Source organism: Camelus bactrianus, chromosome 25 (genome assembly GCF_048773025.1).
Source record: "Camelus bactrianus isolate YW-2024 breed Bactrian camel chromosome 25, ASM4877302v1, whole genome shotgun sequence".
Lineage (NCBI taxonomy): Eukaryota > Metazoa > Chordata > Mammalia > Artiodactyla > Camelidae > Camelus > Camelus bactrianus.
The window spans coordinates 36,374,775-36,396,934 of NC_133563.1; the positions used below are offsets into that span (position 1 = coordinate 36,374,775).

Sequence of the window (22,160 nt, forward strand, 5' to 3'; positions counted from 1 at the left end):
AACCCAGCTTTCCTCACTGATTTTCCCCGGAAATTCCTGTATCCTGGGGAATTCTCACCCACACAAACATCGCTCAAGCACGCGCCCCACCCAGGCCCAGCCCGCTCTGACCACGCTTACAGACCCCGAGCACAAGCAATGGCCTGTCCGTCCCAGTTCTAACCAAGCTCCTTAAAAGCACAAGTTTCCTAACAACTTACTCCAGGCCCTCAGAAAACTGTGCCCAAGGAAGTGCACAGCTCTGCTAGACATTTTGTAGACCTGTTAGCCTTACACTGCCTTTATGGATGAGCTCCGTCTAGAATGCACAGGTAACTCTGTGTATGTTCAGCAGCAGCTTAACTGTGCTCCCTGAAGATGAGTTGCCAGCAGATGTGCAAGGGAGCACCCGGTACTTCGTCTCCGGAATGTAAGGGTATCACTTTACTTCCCAGCCAGGGACCCTTCAAGAGTTGAGAGCTGTCTGAAGTTATCAGGACCCTCATTCTTCCTCTGCCTAGCCCCCATGCCACGTGCCCAAAACCTCCTAGGAAAGCACTCAGGACGGTTCACGGTGACCGGCTCACAGGGATCGTCTGAGTCCAGCAGCTCTCACGGCCACTGCTCGCTCTGAGGGTCCCTGCCTTTCTTCCTCCTGCTCCTGTGTCTGGAAGGCATTCCTCCAGGTCTCAGCACGGCTCCATAACATGCTCAGGCCTCCATCGATTCACTTAAAAATAATTACTAAACACTACATCTCAGACAATAAATGACAGACAGAACATGTCTTAGCCTATGGTGGTCTAGCAGACAAGGTTTCTAAAATCATTACATCCACTTAAAGACTATCCACAACGGTGAGATGGACAGTGGGCTAGAGAACTCTGAGGAAGAAGGCTCCTGGAGTGGCCAGGGAAGGCTTGCAGGAGGTGGAGGCATCTTGCAGGTCAAGTGAGAACTTTCAGGTGAATGTAAACGGGGGAGTCAGGTGAGTCCCACCTTCTCCATCTTCCCAAGTGGTGACTTGGGGTAATGTCCTTAAACTGGCACTGAAAGGCAGTATAGCCTAGAGGGCAGTAAGTACCTGAGTTCAGTCCCAGCCCAGCACGTTAGGCTGGGTGACCCTGAACAAGCTTGCTCACCTCTCTGATTTCTTTCGTCGTATCCGTGAAGTGGGGAGATGACAGAGACCTCGTGAGGCTGCCGTAGGGATTAAACAATCCCCAGTGCTGTGCACACCACACTGAGTACTTAGTAAAAGAGACATGTCACCTCTCAGCTGTGTGTGACCTTGACCGCCCTGCCCATGGCATCTCCGAGCCCTCTGCCCTGCTCTCTGCCACCCGGCTGGTGCCTGCGTCAGCCATGCTCCTGCTTCAGGGATCGCAGTCCTGTGATGTCTGCAGATTCCAACTCTCACCACATTCAGTCACCTGCTCAGAGGGACTTTTCTTGGCCACAACTTTAAAGAGCAATCCCACAACTCCATTTACTTGCTTTGTCTTAATTCAGTGTCTCTGGTCTGTCTCCTCCACGGAGGAAGGGACCTGGCTTTGTTCACTGCTGCCCCCAGCATGTGGAGAAGGGCCCGGCCCAGCGGGCCTTGGTAAGTATCTGACTGAATTCACGTAAAACTGGTGTAATATCCACCTTGTAGGGTCTGCTGGGGGTCAAACAGAACGCAGCGTACGGAAAAGCAAATGACCACGGCGGGCTTGTAGTTAGACTGGAGACGGATGAGCTTATGGGTGCGGGGAGGAGGGCAGGGTTCTGCAGGGATCTGGAAGTGGACGAGGGCCCCTCGGCACCAGTACCACACTCATATGGTGCAGGGTTTCCAGGTCGCTAGGGAAAAAAATAACCTCGGGGTTTAGCAACAATGTCAGCTTTGTAGGAGTCAACCTCATAGCTTATAGGTTAAGTAAAAGACACCGGCTCCTGCTGGCCAGGCTGGTGAGATGTTATGCTCTACAGTCTTTGTGGAAGATATAAATAAGACACACTGAGTCCAACTCCACCAAAGGGAGCAAGCCATAGGCTGAACGATGGAGGATCAACAGGACAAGAATCCAAAACATTAGTCCTGTCACTGAACATCCTCCTGGCACTGAGTGCCCTCTCTGCCCATGTGGGTAAACCGCCAAACTGGAGGCACATGTGAGTCAGCATCACTGAAAAACGGAAAGGATCTGATGTGTGAAAAGAGCATGCTGGTGGTGGAGCAGCTCGAGCAGAGCTAGAGGTAAGGAGACGGCAGAGAGGCACGATTCCAGCTTTACCTGGCTGAAAGTGATGGGGGGCGGGGCAGGCTGCGGACGGAGGAGGGGAGGCAGGCTACTGGGGCTTAGCTAAGAAGTCAAGACCTCATCTCTCGGATTGTAAATTACTCCTGAAAGTTCCTGCCCAGAGAAGTGCCTCTTTCAGAAATTTCAGGTGGCAGCAATCAAAGGACTCATGGAGTGAAGGGACTGGAGTACGAACTTGAGTGGTTAAGGGATAAGGAGGAAGGAACAACGAGGCCGACTCATAACAGGGGGCCTTCCCCCTCCAGCTAGATCACAGCCCCTGACCCCTGAGGGCCTGTCCTCCGTCTCCTCAACCATCTGTTCCCACCATGGACCAAGCAGGGACGGGCCCCCCAAGCGGAAATACTGAGCGCTGCTCGGCGCCCCCGCGTCACTGCCGGGTTAGGGGTCAGGAGCGACCAGGGGAGCCAATGATGTGCCAGCAACCCTGCAGCCTGCAGGCGACACTGCCCAGCAGGACAAGCGCCTGCACCGACTCCTCTCCGCCCCCCGGGAGCTGATCGGTCTCCTGAGCCACAGCACGACCCGCACCTGCCCCACACCCTCCACCACGTGAGGGTCTTTGCTAAGCATGTGAAACAAATATTTCTTGAGAGGAGGCTTGTGGGATGTTTGTGGACAATAAAAAAAGCCATTATATTTGTATGTGAGAATATTAATAATTCAGTCATCAACAAAGCAAAAGCACAAAACTAAATTCCAGATAAAAATTAACTCAAGGTAAATTAAACTAACAGGAGTTAGATTTCTTTCAAGTCAGGTGCTAGAGTTATGAGGAAGCTAGTATTTTAGAAAAATGACATATACAAGAACATATTATATATGTGTGTGTACACATATACATGTACACATATACACACACGTGTAGTATAGGTATTTTAAGATACCAAACCTGGGTCCATAGAAGATGCTTTTTCCTTTTTCCCACCTTTCCTCTATTTTCCACATTTTCAAATAGGGAGAAAAGGCACATGTATTTTGAAAACATATCAAGGAAAGCACACCACACTTATCACACCAGCAAATAGTTAAGATAATGCTTGTGCCAATATCTTAACTATATTTTTTAAAAACCAATATTCAAACACCATATTGATTGTGAAAGACAAAAGCTGTTTAAAAACATTTCACATTTCCTGAACTTCAAAAACTAATAAATAGATAAAGTATTTGTTAATTTCTGCTGAACTGCAAAGATAAATTATAATCAAAAGTAAAAATCTTCACTCTAAATATAATTAACATAGAATTAAAACTGAAAAACAGCTTGGAATTCTATATAATCTTATGAGTGATCCAGTATTACACGTGTATATCTTTTCTAAAAAAAAACCTAAGAGCCGTATTTAAACTTGTTTGCAATGATAAAATTACGCAAATATGGGTAGTGGGGATGTGTAATTTCCATAAGCTCTCCCACAGAGGAGTGCTCATGATGAAGACGGGCAGACAGCCACCACCCGGGATGCTCCCCTCCGCCGCCCGCACAGGCCTCTTACCTGACACGGAGACCGCGTGGGTCCGCACGCCCTGCTTCTCGCTGTTGGCCAGCCTGCAACAGAGGTGCAAACCGTGAGTGCCACCTTCAGACCAAACCCCGCTGTTCTCTCAAACCCAGTGCTGCCCAGGATCAGGACCGCCACGCGCCTTCCCACAGAGACTGCACATTCTGGAGGGGTGATTTTGTAAAAGACTGGATTCCACCACCCAAGGCCCTTAAAACCACCAGACTGCCATAATGTTACAAAGATCAGACACTAAGACAGACAAGAGAAGGAGCGCCGAACTGCTCTGAGGAAGCAGCCCAGGCCAGTGCCTGAAAGCACCACCACGCTAGTCAACACGGTGGACAGGACTCAGGTTACATTAAAATGCTGGACTGCAAGGGACTGGCCAAAGTTATAAAATAACACGGGAAAAGAACACCTGGACCTGAAATTTGCTCTAAAACGCATTCTGAAGTACCACTATATGCCTGGTCCTTAAATTCAGAGCATGCAAAAGAGCAGGCAGTACATTTAATACATACTGTTGTTATTTACAGACTGAAAAAAGGTTAAGTTTAACGTATCTGGCTATTTATTTCATGAAATGGCTCAACAACATCAGTGTTTTACACATATACCCACATAAAATAAAAATGTGGCCAAAAGTTTTAGTGACATAGTTCAGCTTAAAAACTGTGGAAAGCATAAAGCACAGAGGAAGAAGGAACCCTGCGGTCTTTCGACATCAAAGTTACTATGCTTTTTTATAAAAGAAAACTTTTTCCAGCTACGTAAGCATTTACTGTAGAACTGAGTAGAAACTTTTTCTAGTACACACGGGACTCACACTAGGAAACATTAGACCTTAATGTATCATTTTTGAGAACCATAAATACTCAATTTGCAACCGCATAACCTCTGTAATTAAGGATTACTGCATGAAGCCGTAGACTTGAGTTCTTTTTACTGAATTCTCTAAATATCTGAAATGGTACCTTTACTAGAAAAGTCCAACCAAAGCCGCTTTCCACACAAGCACAGCAGCTACATGACTCATCACAACTGTCCCTGAGCTCCACGCACTGGCCAGCCCCAGGGTGCATGTTCCTAAGCAGATCACGTCATTTACTTCTGGCTCTGCCGAAAAAACACTGGGGTCGACCCTCGCCACGCTGCGCTTTGGGGTGTTGCTCAGCCAGCTCACTCACGGCTGCAGGGGTTCCCCCACTTCTCTGACCAACAGCACTAACAGGGTCTGCTGCTCTACAGTTTGTGGGAATTCTGCTCTTTCACGGTTTGCTTTATTTGTTGGGTTCCTCTAGTGTCTGTTACCGCTTCTAATCTACCTTTTTATATCTGTTTATGATTCCTGTAAGTTTTAATCCTTGAAGTCATCTCTTAAAGACTTTCCACAATTCAAGATACTCTGAGCACTAGCTCCTTGCCTGCTGTGGGGCATTAATAAGTATCTATGGGGTATTTTTGAGTTTGTGAAACACATGACCTAAAAACTAAGAGAAAGCTGGTCTCACCCACCCCTCCACTCACCTGCTCAGCTGCTGTGTACCTACTAGGTGCCAGATACTGCCCAGTGTCAGGTCTGCAACACCACGTGACCCTGGCCATGAACGAGGCCACAGGGGTGTGAAAAGCAGAGAGGTAATTTTTTAAACTGTGATAAGCATGATGGCAAAGTGATGCTCCCCAGGACTAGGGACCGTGGGAGGTTCCCAGGGGAGGGGAGGCAGGCAGAGACCTGAGCAGAGTCCAGCTGAGGACAAGGGAGGAGGAAGGGTGGGTGGGTCGTGGGGGAAAGAAAGGAACCAAAGGAGGTCAGTGCAGCTGGAGTGAGTGTGAGGGGCGGGAAGCAAGGCTGGAGGAGAGGCAGGGCCAGCGAGCTCAGGATGCCCCTCAGCCTGCTGGAGAGAATGGCTGGGATGCTGGGTGGGAGGGCAGGCAAAAGGAGGCGGCCCTTGGCTGCTGTGTGGGAACCCGGACTTTGGGAGGGTTTCCCCCACCCCTAGCTGGTGTTTAGCCTGTCTGCACAAATCATGCGGTTCACTGTAAAGCTCCTGCCTTCCTTCTGTGAGTCTGGACTTCTAGGACCTGCCAAGCACAGTGTGCATCCGTGACCAGGCCCCATGAACTCCCAGGCGCTGAGGCTCTACTGAGCATCCTCAGGGGTTATCTCGCCCATTCCTGAGGAGTGGGCGTGTCCTGCCCCGCGCGCCGCCCCTGGTTTCCCGGAACTTCCTGCCACTGCTTTCTCCCTGGGCCGCTTTTGCTTTGTCTTCTTTTGCGGCCAACTATCCCAGCCGTGAGTTTTATGCCGAGTCCCGACAGCTCCTCACAGAGAACCACTGAATCGGGTGGTCTTGGGGACCCTGACACAGGAGTCTACAGGAGGAGCCCAGACAGGTGATCACGACAGCTAAAAACTGGGGAGGGATCATGGGAGGGAAAAGCGGATGGACCTGAAAGATTGAGGAGGCAGAATGGAAGGACCTGGCGTGGACGGTGATGGAGGACAGTGACAGAACAGAGGTGGCGCTCAGATTCTGCCTCATCCCTACACCTGGTGGCCTCTTAGGTGCCAGACTCCTCTGCAGGTGCCCTGGGACTCTGCTCAGATCTCTCTGAGCGCTCAGTGCACGGCCGTGTTTATTCACCTGTACCTCTGAATGTCTAGACTGTAACCTTCCTCTGGTCCTCACTTCCTCGCACACTGGCTGAGAGTAGAGAAGTTATTACATAAGCTCTTTGGCATTCTTCTCATTTTATAGATCAACACATCTACTATGAAATTCATGACATACACAAATTTCAAAATTACTGTAAGTTTCATATTCTTAATTTTCTCACTTGTAAAATAGCCAGAATGGTACCGATTTTTATAGGTTTTTATAAAGACTGTCACCAACTACAATGACTGTTTAACGACAGGCCCCACAGTGTCATCACTAGGACCGTTTCCGCACTGAGCTTACAGGGAAAATTCATTCTACACATTCAACTAAACTTAAATAGATAATATGATTTACGACTGATTTGATTTCTTTCTGGAAATACTTGTTTTCTTGTTCCAAAATCATGTAAGTAGAAATGTGATCACTCAGGCAAACGGATAATAAAGCAAAGTGGTTTCCTCACAGTCTGTAGCACAACAAGGGAACAAGACACCCAAGGCAGCACTTACTTTGGTATCGATGGCAAAGCCCGTTCACCTTCTGGGGGAAAAAAAAGAAAAAGAGAGATGAGGCTCCTTCTATTCCTTTTGAAAAGATTCAGTGTAGAAATCAGAGGAAGAAGATGAGTTCTACTCCAGAATTTCAGCAGTAACACTTGAAGTAAGTCACTATTCTGTCTATCTTGGGTTTTCTTGGCTTTATTTTCAGTATTTATGACAAACTCACTGTGGCTGCATACTGTTTAAAATGGTACGGCCTAATCAAAACAAAGTTTCGGGGTAGATGGTGAAAGACCTCCTCCCAGGAGATCTAGAAGATGAAGGATTTGTCGTAAGCAAGGCCAACACTCTCTACCAAGCACTGGATGGACAGTCTGCAGCAACACCAACCCTGTGCAGAGAGCACCTAGAATACAAAGACGACAAACCCAAGGCTGCGTCGTGGCCAGAGGACCTGGGGTGCCAGGCCCCTAGGAGCCCAGCAGCCCGCAGAGCTCCCCGGGGTGGGGGAGACGCTCCCTCCCTGCCTTCCTTTCACGAGCCAGGAAGCGCCGAGCCGCCGGTTTAGTCTCGCAGGCTCCCAGCTGATCTTCTCTACTCACCTGTCCCCGAGCTAAGTTTCTCCCAGAGTAATCCTCCCCAAATACAAGTTTAAAGTCATTCCCCCACTTAATACTCTGGTGTCTTGCGGTAACTCAGGCTGAAAGGTAAGCACCTCAGCTTAACCCACAGGGCACCACTTGGTTTCTACCGGCTACCACCCAGCTCTGCATCCCGACCTCGGTGTGCCCGTGGGGGGCTTCCTCTGCTGTATCCCAGGCAGCTCCTCGGCTCGCACTGCCCGTGAACTCAGCCCACCAGTCCCCGCGCTCCCCAGGCTGCCCTCGTCTCATCTCTCCCATCTCCCTGTCCCATGTGACCGTATGCTGTACGTCCCCGGACACGTCATGCTGTTTGCACATTCCACCCCTTGAAAGAGGCTCTTCCTTCTGGAAGAAATATCATTTCTCAATCTTTCAAAGCTCAATTCTGGCGCGACTTCCTCCAAGGCCCTCCGGTGCTCCGGCTACTAACAGAGTCCTTTCAGAGCATCGGACAGTGAGAAGGTCAGACTGGCCCCGTCCACAGGCCCCCCACACCAAGCAGGTGCCCTGCACTCCACAGGCTCTCAGACCACTCCTTGGTCAATGAAGAACTGAACCAGCCTTGGACCCCAAGTGGGTAGCTCTTTCTGAACTACTGCTTACTTACCTGTAAAACAGAGGTCCTAACACCTAATTGGCTGGATACTTGTGAGGCTTAAATAAGCGAGAACGTGCACACCGCTGCTGTAGAATGCCCAATACGCTGCAGAACTGCATCCAGCGTCCTCACTCTGACCTTCTGACATCCAGATTTCAAGAAAACCATGTTATATCATGAAGACCAGACTTAGGGTAACTGGAGAACCCTGCCATGGGTTTATTACCCCATGAATGCTGCCACTACCATCCTCCTCACACTCCACACTGTCAACTAGTAACACGGATTTTCAAATGACACATCAGGGCCACCTGCAGCTATTTTGTGCTCTTTGCGGAAATTTTTATTTCCTTGGAGAGAAAAGAACCAGGTTATGAAATACCTGGTTACTACAGACTTCATAAGAAGCTGGGCAGAAGTCAGAAGAAGGCTGAAAACGAGCTGACTAACAATGAAGGATCCTAAGAAAGTAAATTTTCAGTAAGTAAGAAAGTAACAGAATATCGAGAAAAACAGCAACAGACACTATCAGCTTCAGCATTACGTAAAAAACCCTAAGTACTCACTAACCAAAACACCCAATTCTAGGAGTTAATTTTTGACACTGCTTTAAATTTATACACTGAAAGAATAATACGTCTTCTCCTGTCATTTATGAGTTATCTCATTTCTCTGAATATTCAACTTCCTTAGAGATAAGGATGTATCTTGTATTAATCCACATTTTAATTTTGATTTTTGAACTGAGACTTTTACTTTTTAAATAAAAATTTTTATCTATTGTGTTTTAATTAAACAATATATATTCATTGTAACACACTTAAATCATAAAGGTATATAACGGGGACAGAAAAAGTGGGAAAGTTGGAGGCTCCTTCCTCTGCTTCACACACAGTTCCATCCTCCACACTTAACTTCCCAGACTTCTTTTATTCTTATAAATACATGTAGGTTTGGATACATACACACACATGCATGCAGGTTTTCAGCACAAAAACAGTGCTATCTTGTCCCTTCAAACAGCTGCACAGCGTAGGCAGGCTTCCTCCCTTACTTACTAGCTCCCACCCCGGGGACACTCGGGTGTTCTACTTTTCTGCTAGTGTAGACAGTGGACGGTGAACACCCTGTAGGGCTGGTGTCTAGGAGGGGCACTAATGCAGGGAGGCCCAGTGACACTGTCCTCTGAACACACGGTACCAACTCACGCTGCCACGGGGAGAGGGAGTGTGCCTCCCGAGCCCCACCAAGAGTGTGTGTGACCCGTCTTCTCGCTACCTGACTGCATTCCGGGGCACAGGGTGCCATCTATGTCCACGTGTTTAATGAACACACGCGAGTGCATTCTACAATGTGCACATTTTCATCCTGGGTTGTCTCATATCATGAGCTGGTATGAACACTTCAGAAACAAGAAATTTTAATTCTTCATTGCATGTGTTACAAATGTTCCCCTTCTGTGTCATTTTCATATTTATATCCTAAAGAGCTCTGTCAAATCTGTTCCTCCTGTCTTCCGGGTTCTGTGTCACAGTGACAAGCACACAGCCCCTCCCTCACACGTACAGTATCCACTGTCATTCTACTGCAGAAAGTCTGCTCAAGGACGGTGAAATTCTATCCGTGATTTGCACAATACTTTCCTCTGAGAATTTTACTAAAATTGAAAAACTGCTACATAGTTTTCATGCAGGTAAAGGTCAGACAATGCCTCACAATAGAGGCCTAGGTCAGGCGGGGCCGGTGGGACCCGGTTCAGGGCATCTGGCCCGTGACCCACTGCTTTCTGCCCCAGTGAAACCACCTTTAAAAGCATTTATGAATTCTAAGGAATCACGGTGGCTCACAGGGCTAACAGAGTGCTCCGGGCACATCCGAGCTCACGTACGGAAACCGCAGATCACACAAGTGGGCTGTCTCACGAGCAGGCAGCTGCTGCTTCCTGGTAAGCAGTTTATAAGCCAGAGAAGACGTCTGGGGACACACATAACTGTTATTCAAAGTACATTACCAGGACAACGGTAAATTAGAGTTGTAGAAACATGTCACATTTATTTGAAATTCTTAAAAAAAAAAAGACTACATAAAAAAACGCAGTGCTCTTGTCTACATATTTCTGACTATAATCCATTAAAAATGTTTGACTTAAAATATTTATTTCAATTAAGCAATACAGCTTCACTTTAGGTATCTGTTATAAAATAGCCATGTAATAAATAGATATGCTGTGATTTAGAATAATAAGTAAATATCCAAGCTTAATAACTAACTCTATAATGACAATACAACATTGGCAGCAACCAATGCCTTGCTAGGTATTTACGAGAAGTATTTTCATTTATGCTGTTTTCATATGTACGATGACTTTAATGCATCTCATTTCATGAGACTTGATATCAAAATGTTTCTCCCTAAAGGAGAAAAAAAGCCAATTAAAAACCAACACAGGAAGATGTAAAAATTGAAACATGGAACAGCTTATTTAATGCCTACTGTCTGAATGTAATTCTTTTGTATACCAACAAACCAATAAAGAACATTATGGTAAATTAGGATGAAATGAAAAAAATTTATTTACTAAAAAGGAGACAAGCAATACGTCACATTTAACATTTTTCACAGAATACTACCTTTATGTGACGCAATTTTCCCCAAACACTTCAATAATGCTTGCAAGGTATATGCCTCTGTTTAAAGCACAAAATGAAAACTCAAGAGCTCATGGATGCAAAAGTTTTTTTAAACTGAGAGCAGTCTTGAGATATTTCTAAAAGCAAATTCATTACCTTTCATATAAAGAAAGCTACGATAAATATGCACTACAATTCAGAAAAAAACATAAGTGAACAGACTTTACTGATCTGATCACAGTGAGAGAACATTTTTGCTAGATTAGCCACGTCCTGGAATCCATGTGCTTACTGACTTTTATGGCTTTAGATACGGTTTTCAGAGCACAACATCATGACACTGACGTTTAAGCAAAGCTACCAGTGATGCTCTGCTTCACACCCACTGCCCCACTGCCCACCACCACGCTGTCAGCACCACGGACTTCGCTGCAGGCGGGCTGGGCTTCCTGCTCGCCGGCACCGGAGTCTAGGGCTTTGTCCTCTGCCTGCCTTGTGCCTCCCCACATCCTCGGCCCCAGAAGACCCAGCGCCGCGGACCTTCCCAACTCCCCCTCCGTAAGCACCCTACTCACAGAGGTGAGTGCAGGCAGGGCCTTGTGTCCACCTGCCACAGGGCCGGCTGCTTTATGGGGACGACTGTGACCCACCTGTCAGGCTACATAGTACGTGTCCTTCCCTGACGGATGAGGAGCCTCCAAGCCAAGGCTCAGAGTTGTCAGCACCACTCGGCAGACGGCAGCAGCATCGGGGCCAACGGCAATGCTGAAATGTGCGAGCACCACCTGTGCCAGCACGGTGCCAGCCACCCACACACACCAGGCCGACTCCCCCACCCAAGGGACGACAGGTACCGCCTTTCGTATTTTATGGGAGCGAGAACTGGGGCACCGAGAGCTAAGTTCTTTGAGGATGGCAGCAGAGGACTCGTGATCTGAATCTACAGGTTGATACGACTCCAAGCCCAGTTTTTCCCTGCTACCACCATGTCTTATTCTGCTGGGAATACTTCCGCTTATTTCAGAAATCCAAGTCCTCTGAAATACCCCTTCCTACTCTCCTGCAGAAGGCTGAGGAGACAGAGCCTTGTCTCTGGGGTCCAGCACATCACGGCCAAGGATCAGCTCTGTTCTGTGACTGCTCTGAGTGCTGGAGCTCTCCAAGAAAAACAGGAAAGAGACTTCACTAATCATGAGCTACAGGGCACATTTTTATTCTAACCCAGAAAACAATCCCAAAAGTTTATTTAAAAATACTAACGGTAACCTAGAAAATACTTTAAGCATGTTGCTCAAAATAGTCTAAACACAAACAACATCTTCCTTAGCCTCTATCCAAACCCAGCCCCGAGGCTGTGAGCTGCATCCGCTCCCTAGAAAAACAAGAGCGCGGGTTCACGGGGCTGAGGCGCCAGTGTGGCCTTCACAGTCACGCAGTGACCCACAAGAAGGGCTGCAGCCGGGGTGGGGGCGCTCACCTTTCTGGGGCCTGACGATGAAGGACTGCGCGGCCCCGCTCACCAGCCGGCAGTACCCGTCGATCAGGTCGGCCATGTTCTCGGCGATGGTCAGGGATGGCGCCGTCACGGTCAGAGGCTGAGCCGGGGAGAGACCGAGAAAGGGCCGTTATTGTTCTTTCCAGTAATCAAAGGGCCAGCTGCCTGTGACATCAGCTCTCTAGATGCACTTGAAAACAGACAAGAGTGGGAGTGAAGCAGGATCTGTCAGAAGGTTTGAGTGAAAAAGGAAGTTTGATATTTAAGGATGCTATTCCTAGAATATGTGACAGAAGGCAAACCCAGAAAAAAAGAACCACTTAAACTGAGATTCCCTTTCTACAACAAAAGGAGGTGAAGAAAAATACTTTCCTCCAGAATGTCTGGCCCCTCAGGCACACTCTAATTAAGGAAAGAATTTAGAAAGTCAGTAAGCTAAAGTGTGGGTTATTTTAGAAACTAGACAAACGTGGAGAAAATTTTTATCAACCATCCATCATAATTTTTCTAACATTAAATTCGTGAAATTTCATTATTTTTAGCATGGATAGCACGTTCTGCCTAAGAGCTTAGAAATCACTCTTTTCATGTAAAACATGCAATTTTGATAAATTTCCTAAAGACCTATCATTAAATGTTATCCAGGAGCTAATCAAAGCTGTATTTTCCTTTCAAGCACAAGTGTGTCCTAATTCACACAGCAATCACGACCTCCTTCTGAAGAACCATTCATCTCGCGCGCATTATCCTAAGAATCATTTGGGGGTTGTCAAGCAGAAGGGAGGACAGCCTGAAAACCATGCCGCAGACAAGAAAACTATGGAGATATTTGCTGGACATTTCAATCTGCGATTGGGATATAATATTTCCTGGTACCGTCTGTTTAGTCCTGAGACTCAAATGCACTTCCCAGAGCCTCAGGAATGCCGCAATCATGCAGCAGAGGGGCGACAGTAAGTGCAGCAGCATAGCTGGACACATGCAGGCAAGGCTGCGGCAGAGCGGGGAGCCCGGTGTGCGGGCCTGGGAACTCCCAACTCGTGCCTCATGAGTGGCCGGGCGCTCAGACTCCCCAGATGTGTCTGCTTTGTCCACTTTCAGAAAGGTCATCTTGCGCAGCAGCTGCCAAACGACCACTTCTCGTGCGTGCCCACCCTGGATGACGACCCTGCCCGCGATCAGGACCGGCTCTGGGTCCAGACTGACTGGGCGGACCCATCTCTACCACCACCTCGCCTGGCTTCCTCGCTGGCAGAGCGAGGGTCACAGGGGACCTCGGCCACCTCTTTTGCTCAGCGCTGAGGGTGGCAGGTGCTGCTCCTGGAGTCTGTGTTAAGTGTGGAATGGTGGGCGACACATGTGGCAGAAAGATCGGCTGTGGTGGCAGTTATCCCAGCTGTTACCACCCGCGCCACACCGCAGTCTGGCAAACGCCACCGCTCACCACACGCATACACAACATTCTAAGAGCTGGGTTTTCCTGGTAATTCAAGACAATCTTCCATCGTCTCCACAATAAAGCTCAATTGATTTTTTAAATCTGTCTCCTATTCTTGAGGGCATTTAACCGTTATTAGCTGTAAGGTAACACTTACTACATAAGAGAAAGCCGTGGTTCTGACAACCCACAAAACCGTCATCCCTCTCCTGAAACAACCACCATTTCTAAACAGCACTGTGCCTCCCCACCCGCCCCTGCCCCGGTGACGCACTGAGCCTCCTCACCTCGGGTGCACCTGCTATCTTCAGCTGTAGTGTTCCTTTCCTGTCCTTGTCTTCGCTGTTTGAATACTGAATGGTCTGCACTTGATTGAAGTCGGCCAGATGAGTGGGCTTTGGAAAGAAAAGGAAGACACTTTGGGCCCAGAAGAAAGACTCACATGAACCCTCCTGTGCAGTCCTCATGGTCCCGACCTCTCCTGAAGACACCTCCCAAGACTGGACGTCTGGGGAAAGCGACTGTCCTTGCCGCCCTTCTCCTGGGGAGCAGTCGCGAACCGCTGTTTGCTCACTTCACGGTTCGGCACGCGCCTGCTCTTTGTCCTCCTGACGGCCGGGGAGCGCTCCAGCCACAGGAGCTGGAGTAGGGGTCACCAGCACCACGGAGCGAAAACAAGACAGAGACAGGAAGCAGAAAGGAGTCCCCGCCTCGCCTCGCCTGCCGCCAGGGGAACCGCGGGCAATTCTTGGTCCAAATGAACCTTCTGCTTCCCTTTTCAGACAGAGAAGGGCCTGAGCCCCCTCCCAACTCCCAACGGGAAAATATTCCCATTACTGCCTGCGCTGGAGCAAGTGTGTGAAATGTACTGAAGCCCAGAGTGCGACGGAGCTGGGGGCGGGGCAGGTATCCAAACCCTCCCACACAGACATGTGCTCACTTTTCCAAGAAGAATAAACTCTCTTCCGTCTTGTGAAGATACAACACGCTCATCTGTCTTTTCTCCTTCCAGCACCTCATGACAATGGTCATTCGCACGTGACGCTTCCTACACACTGACTCACACAACCAGCCTGGTTAGGGCCTCCTCTCAGAACGCCACAGTTATCAGCCCTTCCTGCCAAGTCCCCTCTAAGCACCAACGGCCGCAGGGACAGTTCACAGGTGTTGTACACTCAGCTCTCCTCCACAGGGAAACAGGTGCACTCTCTAAGGCCTTCCAGCCTCCACACGGGAGGCCCACAGGCAGCCCTCCGTCCTCTCTGCCCTGGGCTTCTGGGCAGCATGCAGCAGGGTCCCCAGCCCCTTCTCCTCTCCTGGCCCTCGTGGCATCTGCCCTCATGGGGTTCCTACCACCTCCCTGGTGCTCTTTCCTTTTGCTGGCTTCTCCCCTCCTCAGTCCACAAATGCTCAAGTGCCACAGGGCTCTGTGCCAAGCCCCGGCCTCCTCCCTAGCTGTGCATGGCCCAGCAATACCGTCCAGCCCTGAGGCACGAGTACCATATCCAGCCCTGAACTTGGACTCATGTATGCAACCCTTCCATGACATCCCCACTGAACGTCGGGGAGAGACTGCACACTCAGCCCGGTCACAGGGACCTCCCTCAAAACACGTTCCTCCTCTAGTCTTCCTCACATCAGCAAGAGCATCACCACTGAATCTGCTCCTGAGCCAAAATATGAAGGTGGTCTTATCCAGGAGTGGGACGTTTCCCCACAGAAGGCACAGGACGGGCAGGTGGGCAGGTGTGGCACACAGGAGCACGAGGAGGGCTGGTGCTCCGGGGACTCCCGGGGTCAACCCTGACAGCCCCTCCTAGTTTCCTTCTACTTCATACAACCGGTAACTTACTTCTAAGGTGCAGGGATCCTTATAATCTCAAGTAGAGAAATATACTCTATTTTCATGGAACATTTACAAAAATCAACCATATGCTTGGCTATAAAGAAGACCATAACAAATTAAACATAATTAATGTTTAAAACAACCATGTTTTCAGCTCATAAGCCAATAACAATAGAAATAATAAAAATGAGACCCCAAACCCCTGGGCCTACTTGAAAATTAAGTAACATTACCCTAAATAATATTATAATGTAATAGAGAAATAGAAATGTAATTTCAAACTATGTAGAAATACAATTAAGAGTACCAAAACTGGCAGAACATATTAAAAGCTGTGCAAGAAAATGACCTTTCAAGTACACGAGATTAAAGTTTAAAGAAGACTTAAATTGAATAGCAGAAGAAAAGGATAAAATTAACCAAAAGATACTAGGAAAAGGGGATCTGTGAAGGTAAATACTGAAATTGTTGAAAGTGAATAGAAGTGCTATAACCCTAGCCCCTAAGCTTCTCCTTCAAAGACAGCTAAAATAAATACACCCTCTGCAAATCTGAAAAGAAGAGCCAAATTCAAGTCGATGAGCTTAGGACCGAAAAAGGACACAGAAATAAAGTTACTGGCAAGATTCTAAGAGAACGATGAACTGCAACTCCAGAGCAACAATTTGAAAACACAGAGACGCAGATGGTACGCTAAGAGATATGAATTACCAAAGCCGACACGAGAAATGGTGACCGAGCAGACCCGTTGCTGCAGAAGAGCCTGAAAAGGCAGTGCAACACCCGTCCCCGAAAAAGGCACCATGTGGCCACACAGACTGACTCCATCCACCTTCACAGAAAACATAATTCTACTCTGACTTCAAACATTTCAGGCCACAAGAGAACGGTGCGGGGTGGAGGGGGTACAGCTCAGCGGTACAGCTCGTGTGCTTAGCATGCACGAAGTCCTGCGTTCGGTCCCCAGTACTTCCATCACATACATACATACCTACATACATACACACATACATACATACATACATACATACATACATACATACATAAATAAATAAATATAAATTCCAGCCACAAGGTGATGAAAAGCCCTCCAGTTCACCTGACAGAACCAGTGCGTCCTGTCCCCACAAAGAGAAGACAAAAAGTGTCAGAATAAAATTCCACAGCCAAGCAGGAGCTGTTAAATGCTCAATACCAGCACATCTGTCAATACACACTAACAACACATTAAAAGAGGAAAAACAGGATCATATCAATAAAGGCTAAAAAAGGCCCTTGATTAAATTCAGTAGCCACTCTTAATAAAACTTCTAAGCATAGAAGGGCATAATTTAAAAACACTGAAGACACTTTAAGACACTAAAACCCAACAACAAACTTTACCCTAAATAATGACACACTTTTCAGCTGAGAAGTCAAAATTTAAAACAAGACAGGGAAATCCTTTACCACCAGTAATTAAACACGTTGGTCTTCAAGGTACCTGTGAATACGAGAAGAGGAAAAAATTGTTTAGAGAGGGAAAAGTTAAACCAGTTCTTTTTTTTTTTGCTAATTACATGATCATATACCTAGATAATCTAAGGTTCTAATAAAAATGACTCATTACATGAACAAGGTTGCTGAATATATGATAGACAACAATCAAGTATATTCTGCTATGTGCTCAGTATGAATTTTACATTGGAAAAGGCCAAAAAAAAAATCTATTCATGATAAGGCCAAAAACTGTACAATACTTACGAGCTAGTTTAACATGGAAGATCTATACGGAAAAAGCTATGAAATCTTACTGAAGGATGTAAAGGAAGTCCTGAACACACATACCATATTCGGGGACAGATAACTCAATATCTGAAAACACCCACTTTCACAAAATTTCACAAAATTAACACACAAGTTGGAATCCCAACAGCATTTTCTGTTCATCTTATAAATTTCGTTTTGAAAGACTAAACCAGGAATAGCCAGGGAAGTGCACAAAAGAAGAATGATACACACAGAAAGTACACCAAAAAAGATGACCCTGGGAGTGGTACCAAGCCAGAGCAATCAAGGCAGCATGGAACAGGTACAGAAAGAGACGGCGGGGGCCCTGGACCAGAGCAGAGGTCCAGACGCAGACGACGACAGGAATTAGGAAGATCCACTTCAGAGGCAGAAGGTTAGACTACGTCATCTACTGTGCTGACACGCTGGTGCTCACCCGGAACACGGACAGGACAACGAGGGGATGAGGGCGGCCAGGGCCCACTAGCACTACCTTGGTGCCGAGGCCACGATCTCAACACTGCACACGTGTCACTGACTTGATCCCCCCCAACCCTCTTAGCTAATTAACACTCTGCAGTTCCCGCTGCCATTGTGCTGACGAGGAAACACAGCCACCGGAAGGAATGGACCCAAAGTAACGACACTGGCAGGCAGGCGGCCTGCCTGGGACCCCGAGACTCGCACGGCAGAGCCCGTCCTCTGGACACACGGCAGCCCACCTCTACTCTTCTCCCCATAGGAGTCTAGGCAGGTGCCCACCCTGTCTTGTACCATGGGCTAAATCCACATGGGTCAAATGTACAAAGACAAAGAAAACCTTTCAAGAAAACATGAGACTACATTAAAGAAAGACAATGTCAGAGCTTTCTGAAGAGGTCGTGCCCATCTACCTCCGCCTGCAGGCAAGGTCCAGCTGCTCCACACGCTTGCCAGCGCCTGGTGTTACAGGTCTCACCTTAGCCACTCGGTAGGTGTGTAACAGTAGCACAGGGTGCGTTTACCCGGCTGTGAGGCTGAACCCCTTTCCACTTATTTATTGGCTATTTGGATATCCTCTGTTGGGTTGGCTGCCCTTTGCTTAATGATCTGCTGTCATTCTTTATCCTGGATCAAAAAACCTACGGTCAAACATTTATATTTATATTTGACAAATATAAGTATCTGGCTTGCCTTTCTACTACATTTTGATGAGAAGTTCTTTCTAATTAGACTACGTTAGTAGCCTAATTTAACAACAATTTCTTTCAGAGTTAGCATTTTTATGCTCTGTTGAAGGAATTTCTACCTACCCCAAAGTTAAAAGATAGTCCCCTATGTTTTCTTCCAAAACTTGATTTATCATTTTATCTTTCACAAGTACATTGATACTTCAGCTGGAACAGACTTTTGTTATGTCTTCCTCTGTGAACATCTAGCTGGCTCCCCAGGATTTACTGAAAAGGTAATCAGTGATGCCAGAAATCAGGATGGCGGCCACCCCTGGGGCAGCTCCAGTGGCTAGAAAGGGCACGAGGGGGACACAGACTGGTTGACGTGACCGGTGGACGAGAGGTTTTTGTAAATAAATTGTTACAAAGGTGAATGAAAACACCAACTTCTTGAAATGTAAAGAGACTTACAAACTGAAAAGAAAAGGAGGGCTGTGTCAGGGACACACGGGAAGTCCCTCTACCCTCCTCTCAGTTTCACCGTAAACCTGAAGCTATTCAAAAACAGCCTTCCAACAAAAACACATACACATGAGCATAAGGGGCTTAGTAAGTGGTCAACGTTCTCTCTCTCTCCGTCTCTCACACACACAGACACGCACACACGCCCCCTTTACTGCCCCAGGACATCACTTTGAAAACGACACGTGGGTTTCTGAGGACATCCAGGCAGAAGGACTGGCCAACGTGCTGAAAATGGCAAAGACAGACCTTCTGTAAATGAGGAGCTAATGGGGCTCGTGAACGTCTTGCCGTGTGAGCTAACCAATGTTCCTCCTGCCCCTCCGCCCCAACACAGCAGTATCACAAACGAGGCAAAATACACGATGTGAACGTAACTCACAGAAGTGGGAGTCACAACGGCCGGGACACGAGTGTACATTTAAATTCCCTAGATGTTCACTTTGCATCAAACTGAGCAAATGTCATTTTACACCTATTAAAATGGAAAAATTAAAGGAGCTTTGACAATTGCTGCCGGCCAGTGAGTGCTGCTGGTCACAATGTGAAGGTTCTTAGCCTTCCTGAAAAGCCATCTGGAAGCTTTCAAAATTAAAACTACCTGAAGGGACCCAGCCCTGGCAGTGTCTCCGGGAAGTAGAAAAGCAGCCCTGCACAAAGATGAAGACGTGCGCAGAAGAGGGCCGACCACGTCACCTCTGCAGGGTGCAGACGCGTCAGCCCGGCAAAGGCCTACACGTGCCCTGACCTGGCCCCAGGGGACCGGCAGGACCGGGTCTTACCGCGTGAGACGGGATGCCCCAAGACCACTGCACTTTTTAATAACCAGGCACAGGAGAACACGGGGTCATCTCCCATGGGCGTGGGGGAAGGGAAGGGCTCAGGAAAATGGAACTGGGGGACACAGGAGCTGCGGAGAAAGGAATGGAAAACAAAGGGCACCCCTGTTCAGGTGTGTGACTTACGTGCAGTCACGTGTACAGGGACACGTGTGACTACGCTGAGGGAAGAGAGCCCCTGGTGGACCGCGTCTGAGAAGAAGCCCCTCAGGCACCACATTTGCCCTGCACACCTGTCACTGTGGGTGCCCGCCCCAACCCTGACTGCAGGCCACGCAAGGGCAGGGCCCTCTGGCTGCTGGGCCCCCAGCAGGTGCTCAGCCACACTGTGGGAACCGAGCACAGGAAGCGGCCGGCCCCTCCCGGAGAAGAGAAGGAAAGGACGTGGGCGTGGCAGGGCCAGCGGGGTTCCCACGGGAGGACCAGCGGTGCGGGAGGGCTCGGAGGAGAGCTGGGAAAGCACGAGGCATGTCTTCTCTGGGAAGAGCCGGAAGCGGCTGCGTATCTATATTCAGATATGGAACTGAATGAGGAAGTGAGTGCCCCAAACTTCTTCAGGTAACAGCCCCATTCACCCTCAGGAGTGCGAGTAAGCAATCTGGGTGACGCGCCTCCTTCCCGACTGAAGAGCTCTGAAGAGCCGCACAGGGCCGTTCTCTTCCCCTCTGCCCCTTGAGGAGTAAACGCTGTGAACCGGGAGGTTTAACGGCAGAATGACATCTTCCCCCAGAGCACGCCCACCTGCTTCTCCCGAGGCCCCCCATCCGCGTCCACGGTGGAGCCCAGTGACAGTTGTGTCCCCCTGTGCCACCCGCAGCCACTTACACTGCAGCCCTTGTCCGTGAGGTAGCTGATTCCCTCCTCCGGGCCAATCGCCAGCTCCACAGAAATGATCCAGCTTGACTTGAAGGTGAAACAGATGACCAAAAAGGTACCAGAAGGAAAAAGAGGAGTTTTAGATAAAGAGCCATGGACATGTTAAAGGACCAAAGGGGGCTGTACTGGCTTGTTATTAATCTATGTGACCAAAGCATGCGAGCATTTGTAGCCCTCCGCCGAGTCTGGGCGGAGGCAGACTGTGCTCCGCCCAGGGGCCTGAAGCCCGTGGTTTCTTTGGGAAGATTATCTAGCCCTCAGAGAGCAGTTAATCAATGAATTGCTGAGCTGGGATTAAAAAAATCTAATTATGGACACAGGCATGCTATCAAAAAAGGGTGGTTTTATTCTCACATTGACATGTTTTCTTTTGGTATTTTCCACATTATGACAAAAAATATTCTATTGATGTTAAAAACGTAACAAATAAGATTTCAATCAGAATTTAGATATACATGGATGAGAAAAAGCAAAAGAAGTCAGCCCCAGCAGTCTCCTGCACCCATGTCCCCATACTTACACCAAGAGCACACTTGAAGCATTCTTTATCAAATCTGTACACTGGGGAGAGGATCTCAAAGAATTTCAAAATACTTTCTTCTCTGTTAAGGTTGGCAAACTGTCTAAACGTTTGTTGGATCAGTTTTCTTAGTGTTTTGGCCTGCATGACAAAATTACAACAATCTTTTTAGAGTCAACAACGAGTAAGGACCACAGCAGTAAGTCAGCACCACGGGGCACTTCCTCCCCGCCCGGCACTCAGTGCCGCCCGTGTTCACGAAATGTCAAGAACTCTCAGAGCTGTGCTTTTTCTAAAAAAGTGATCATGATAAAACACCACAGCATAAAACACACCATCTTACCCATTTTAACGCTTACAGTTCAGTGGGATCGAGCTTTATTTTTAACAGAAATCTGTAAGGCAATAATCTGCTTAACAGAACATGTGTCAAACAGTTCAGCATTAAAAATCCAAGTGCACTCACACATGCCACCCTGGGAGGGAAGGTCACACACCCTTTCTGAAGGGTCATTTGGCAACAGAAATCAAAAACCTTCAAACCACAATTTTTGACTCAAAGTATTCTTTAGAAATGGTTAAAGAATTATGCAAAGACCCAGCAATAAGGAGCCCCTGGGCAGAACTGTGTGCAGCACTGCACGGACGGCTCACGGCGCAGTGTGTCTGCTACCCACGTTCTAGGACTGCTGGGTACATCTCTTTCACTGACATCAGGGTCTGCATCTCGGGGCCACGTGAGAAAATACAACAAAGCAATCTGTTGTACTGTGCAGATGCCTATAAAAGGGAAGCCCACGGGATGGGGCTCTGACAGGCGGGCCCACGCACAGTGGGGGAGACACAGCAGCAGGCCCCTTGCTTCTGTGTGG

The 22,160-nt window shown here is 48.0% G+C and overlaps 1 protein-coding gene across 20 annotated transcripts in view; it reads right to left on the reverse strand.

Moving 5' to 3' along the window:
- PTK2 (protein tyrosine kinase 2) overlaps positions 1-22,160 on the reverse strand; it is a 202,185-nt gene that overhangs the window by 70,689 nt on the left and 109,336 nt on the right. For 19 of the 20 annotated variants that reach the window (XM_074353159.1, XM_074353154.1, XM_074353152.1 and 16 more), the window contains 6 exons: positions 21,289-21,429; positions 20,718-20,795; positions 14,052-14,159; positions 12,309-12,426; positions 6,969-6,999; positions 3,785-3,837 (listed from right to left, as the gene is read on the reverse strand). In XM_074353159.1, the coding sequence (XP_074209260.1) occupies positions 3,785-3,837; positions 6,969-6,999; positions 12,309-12,426; positions 14,052-14,159; positions 20,718-20,795; positions 21,289-21,429 (529 nt within the window). The remainder of the gene's footprint in view (positions 1-3,784; positions 3,838-6,968; positions 7,000-12,308; positions 12,427-14,051; positions 14,160-20,717; positions 20,796-21,288; positions 21,430-22,160) is intronic. The other variant, XM_074353157.1, reaches the window with a different exon arrangement.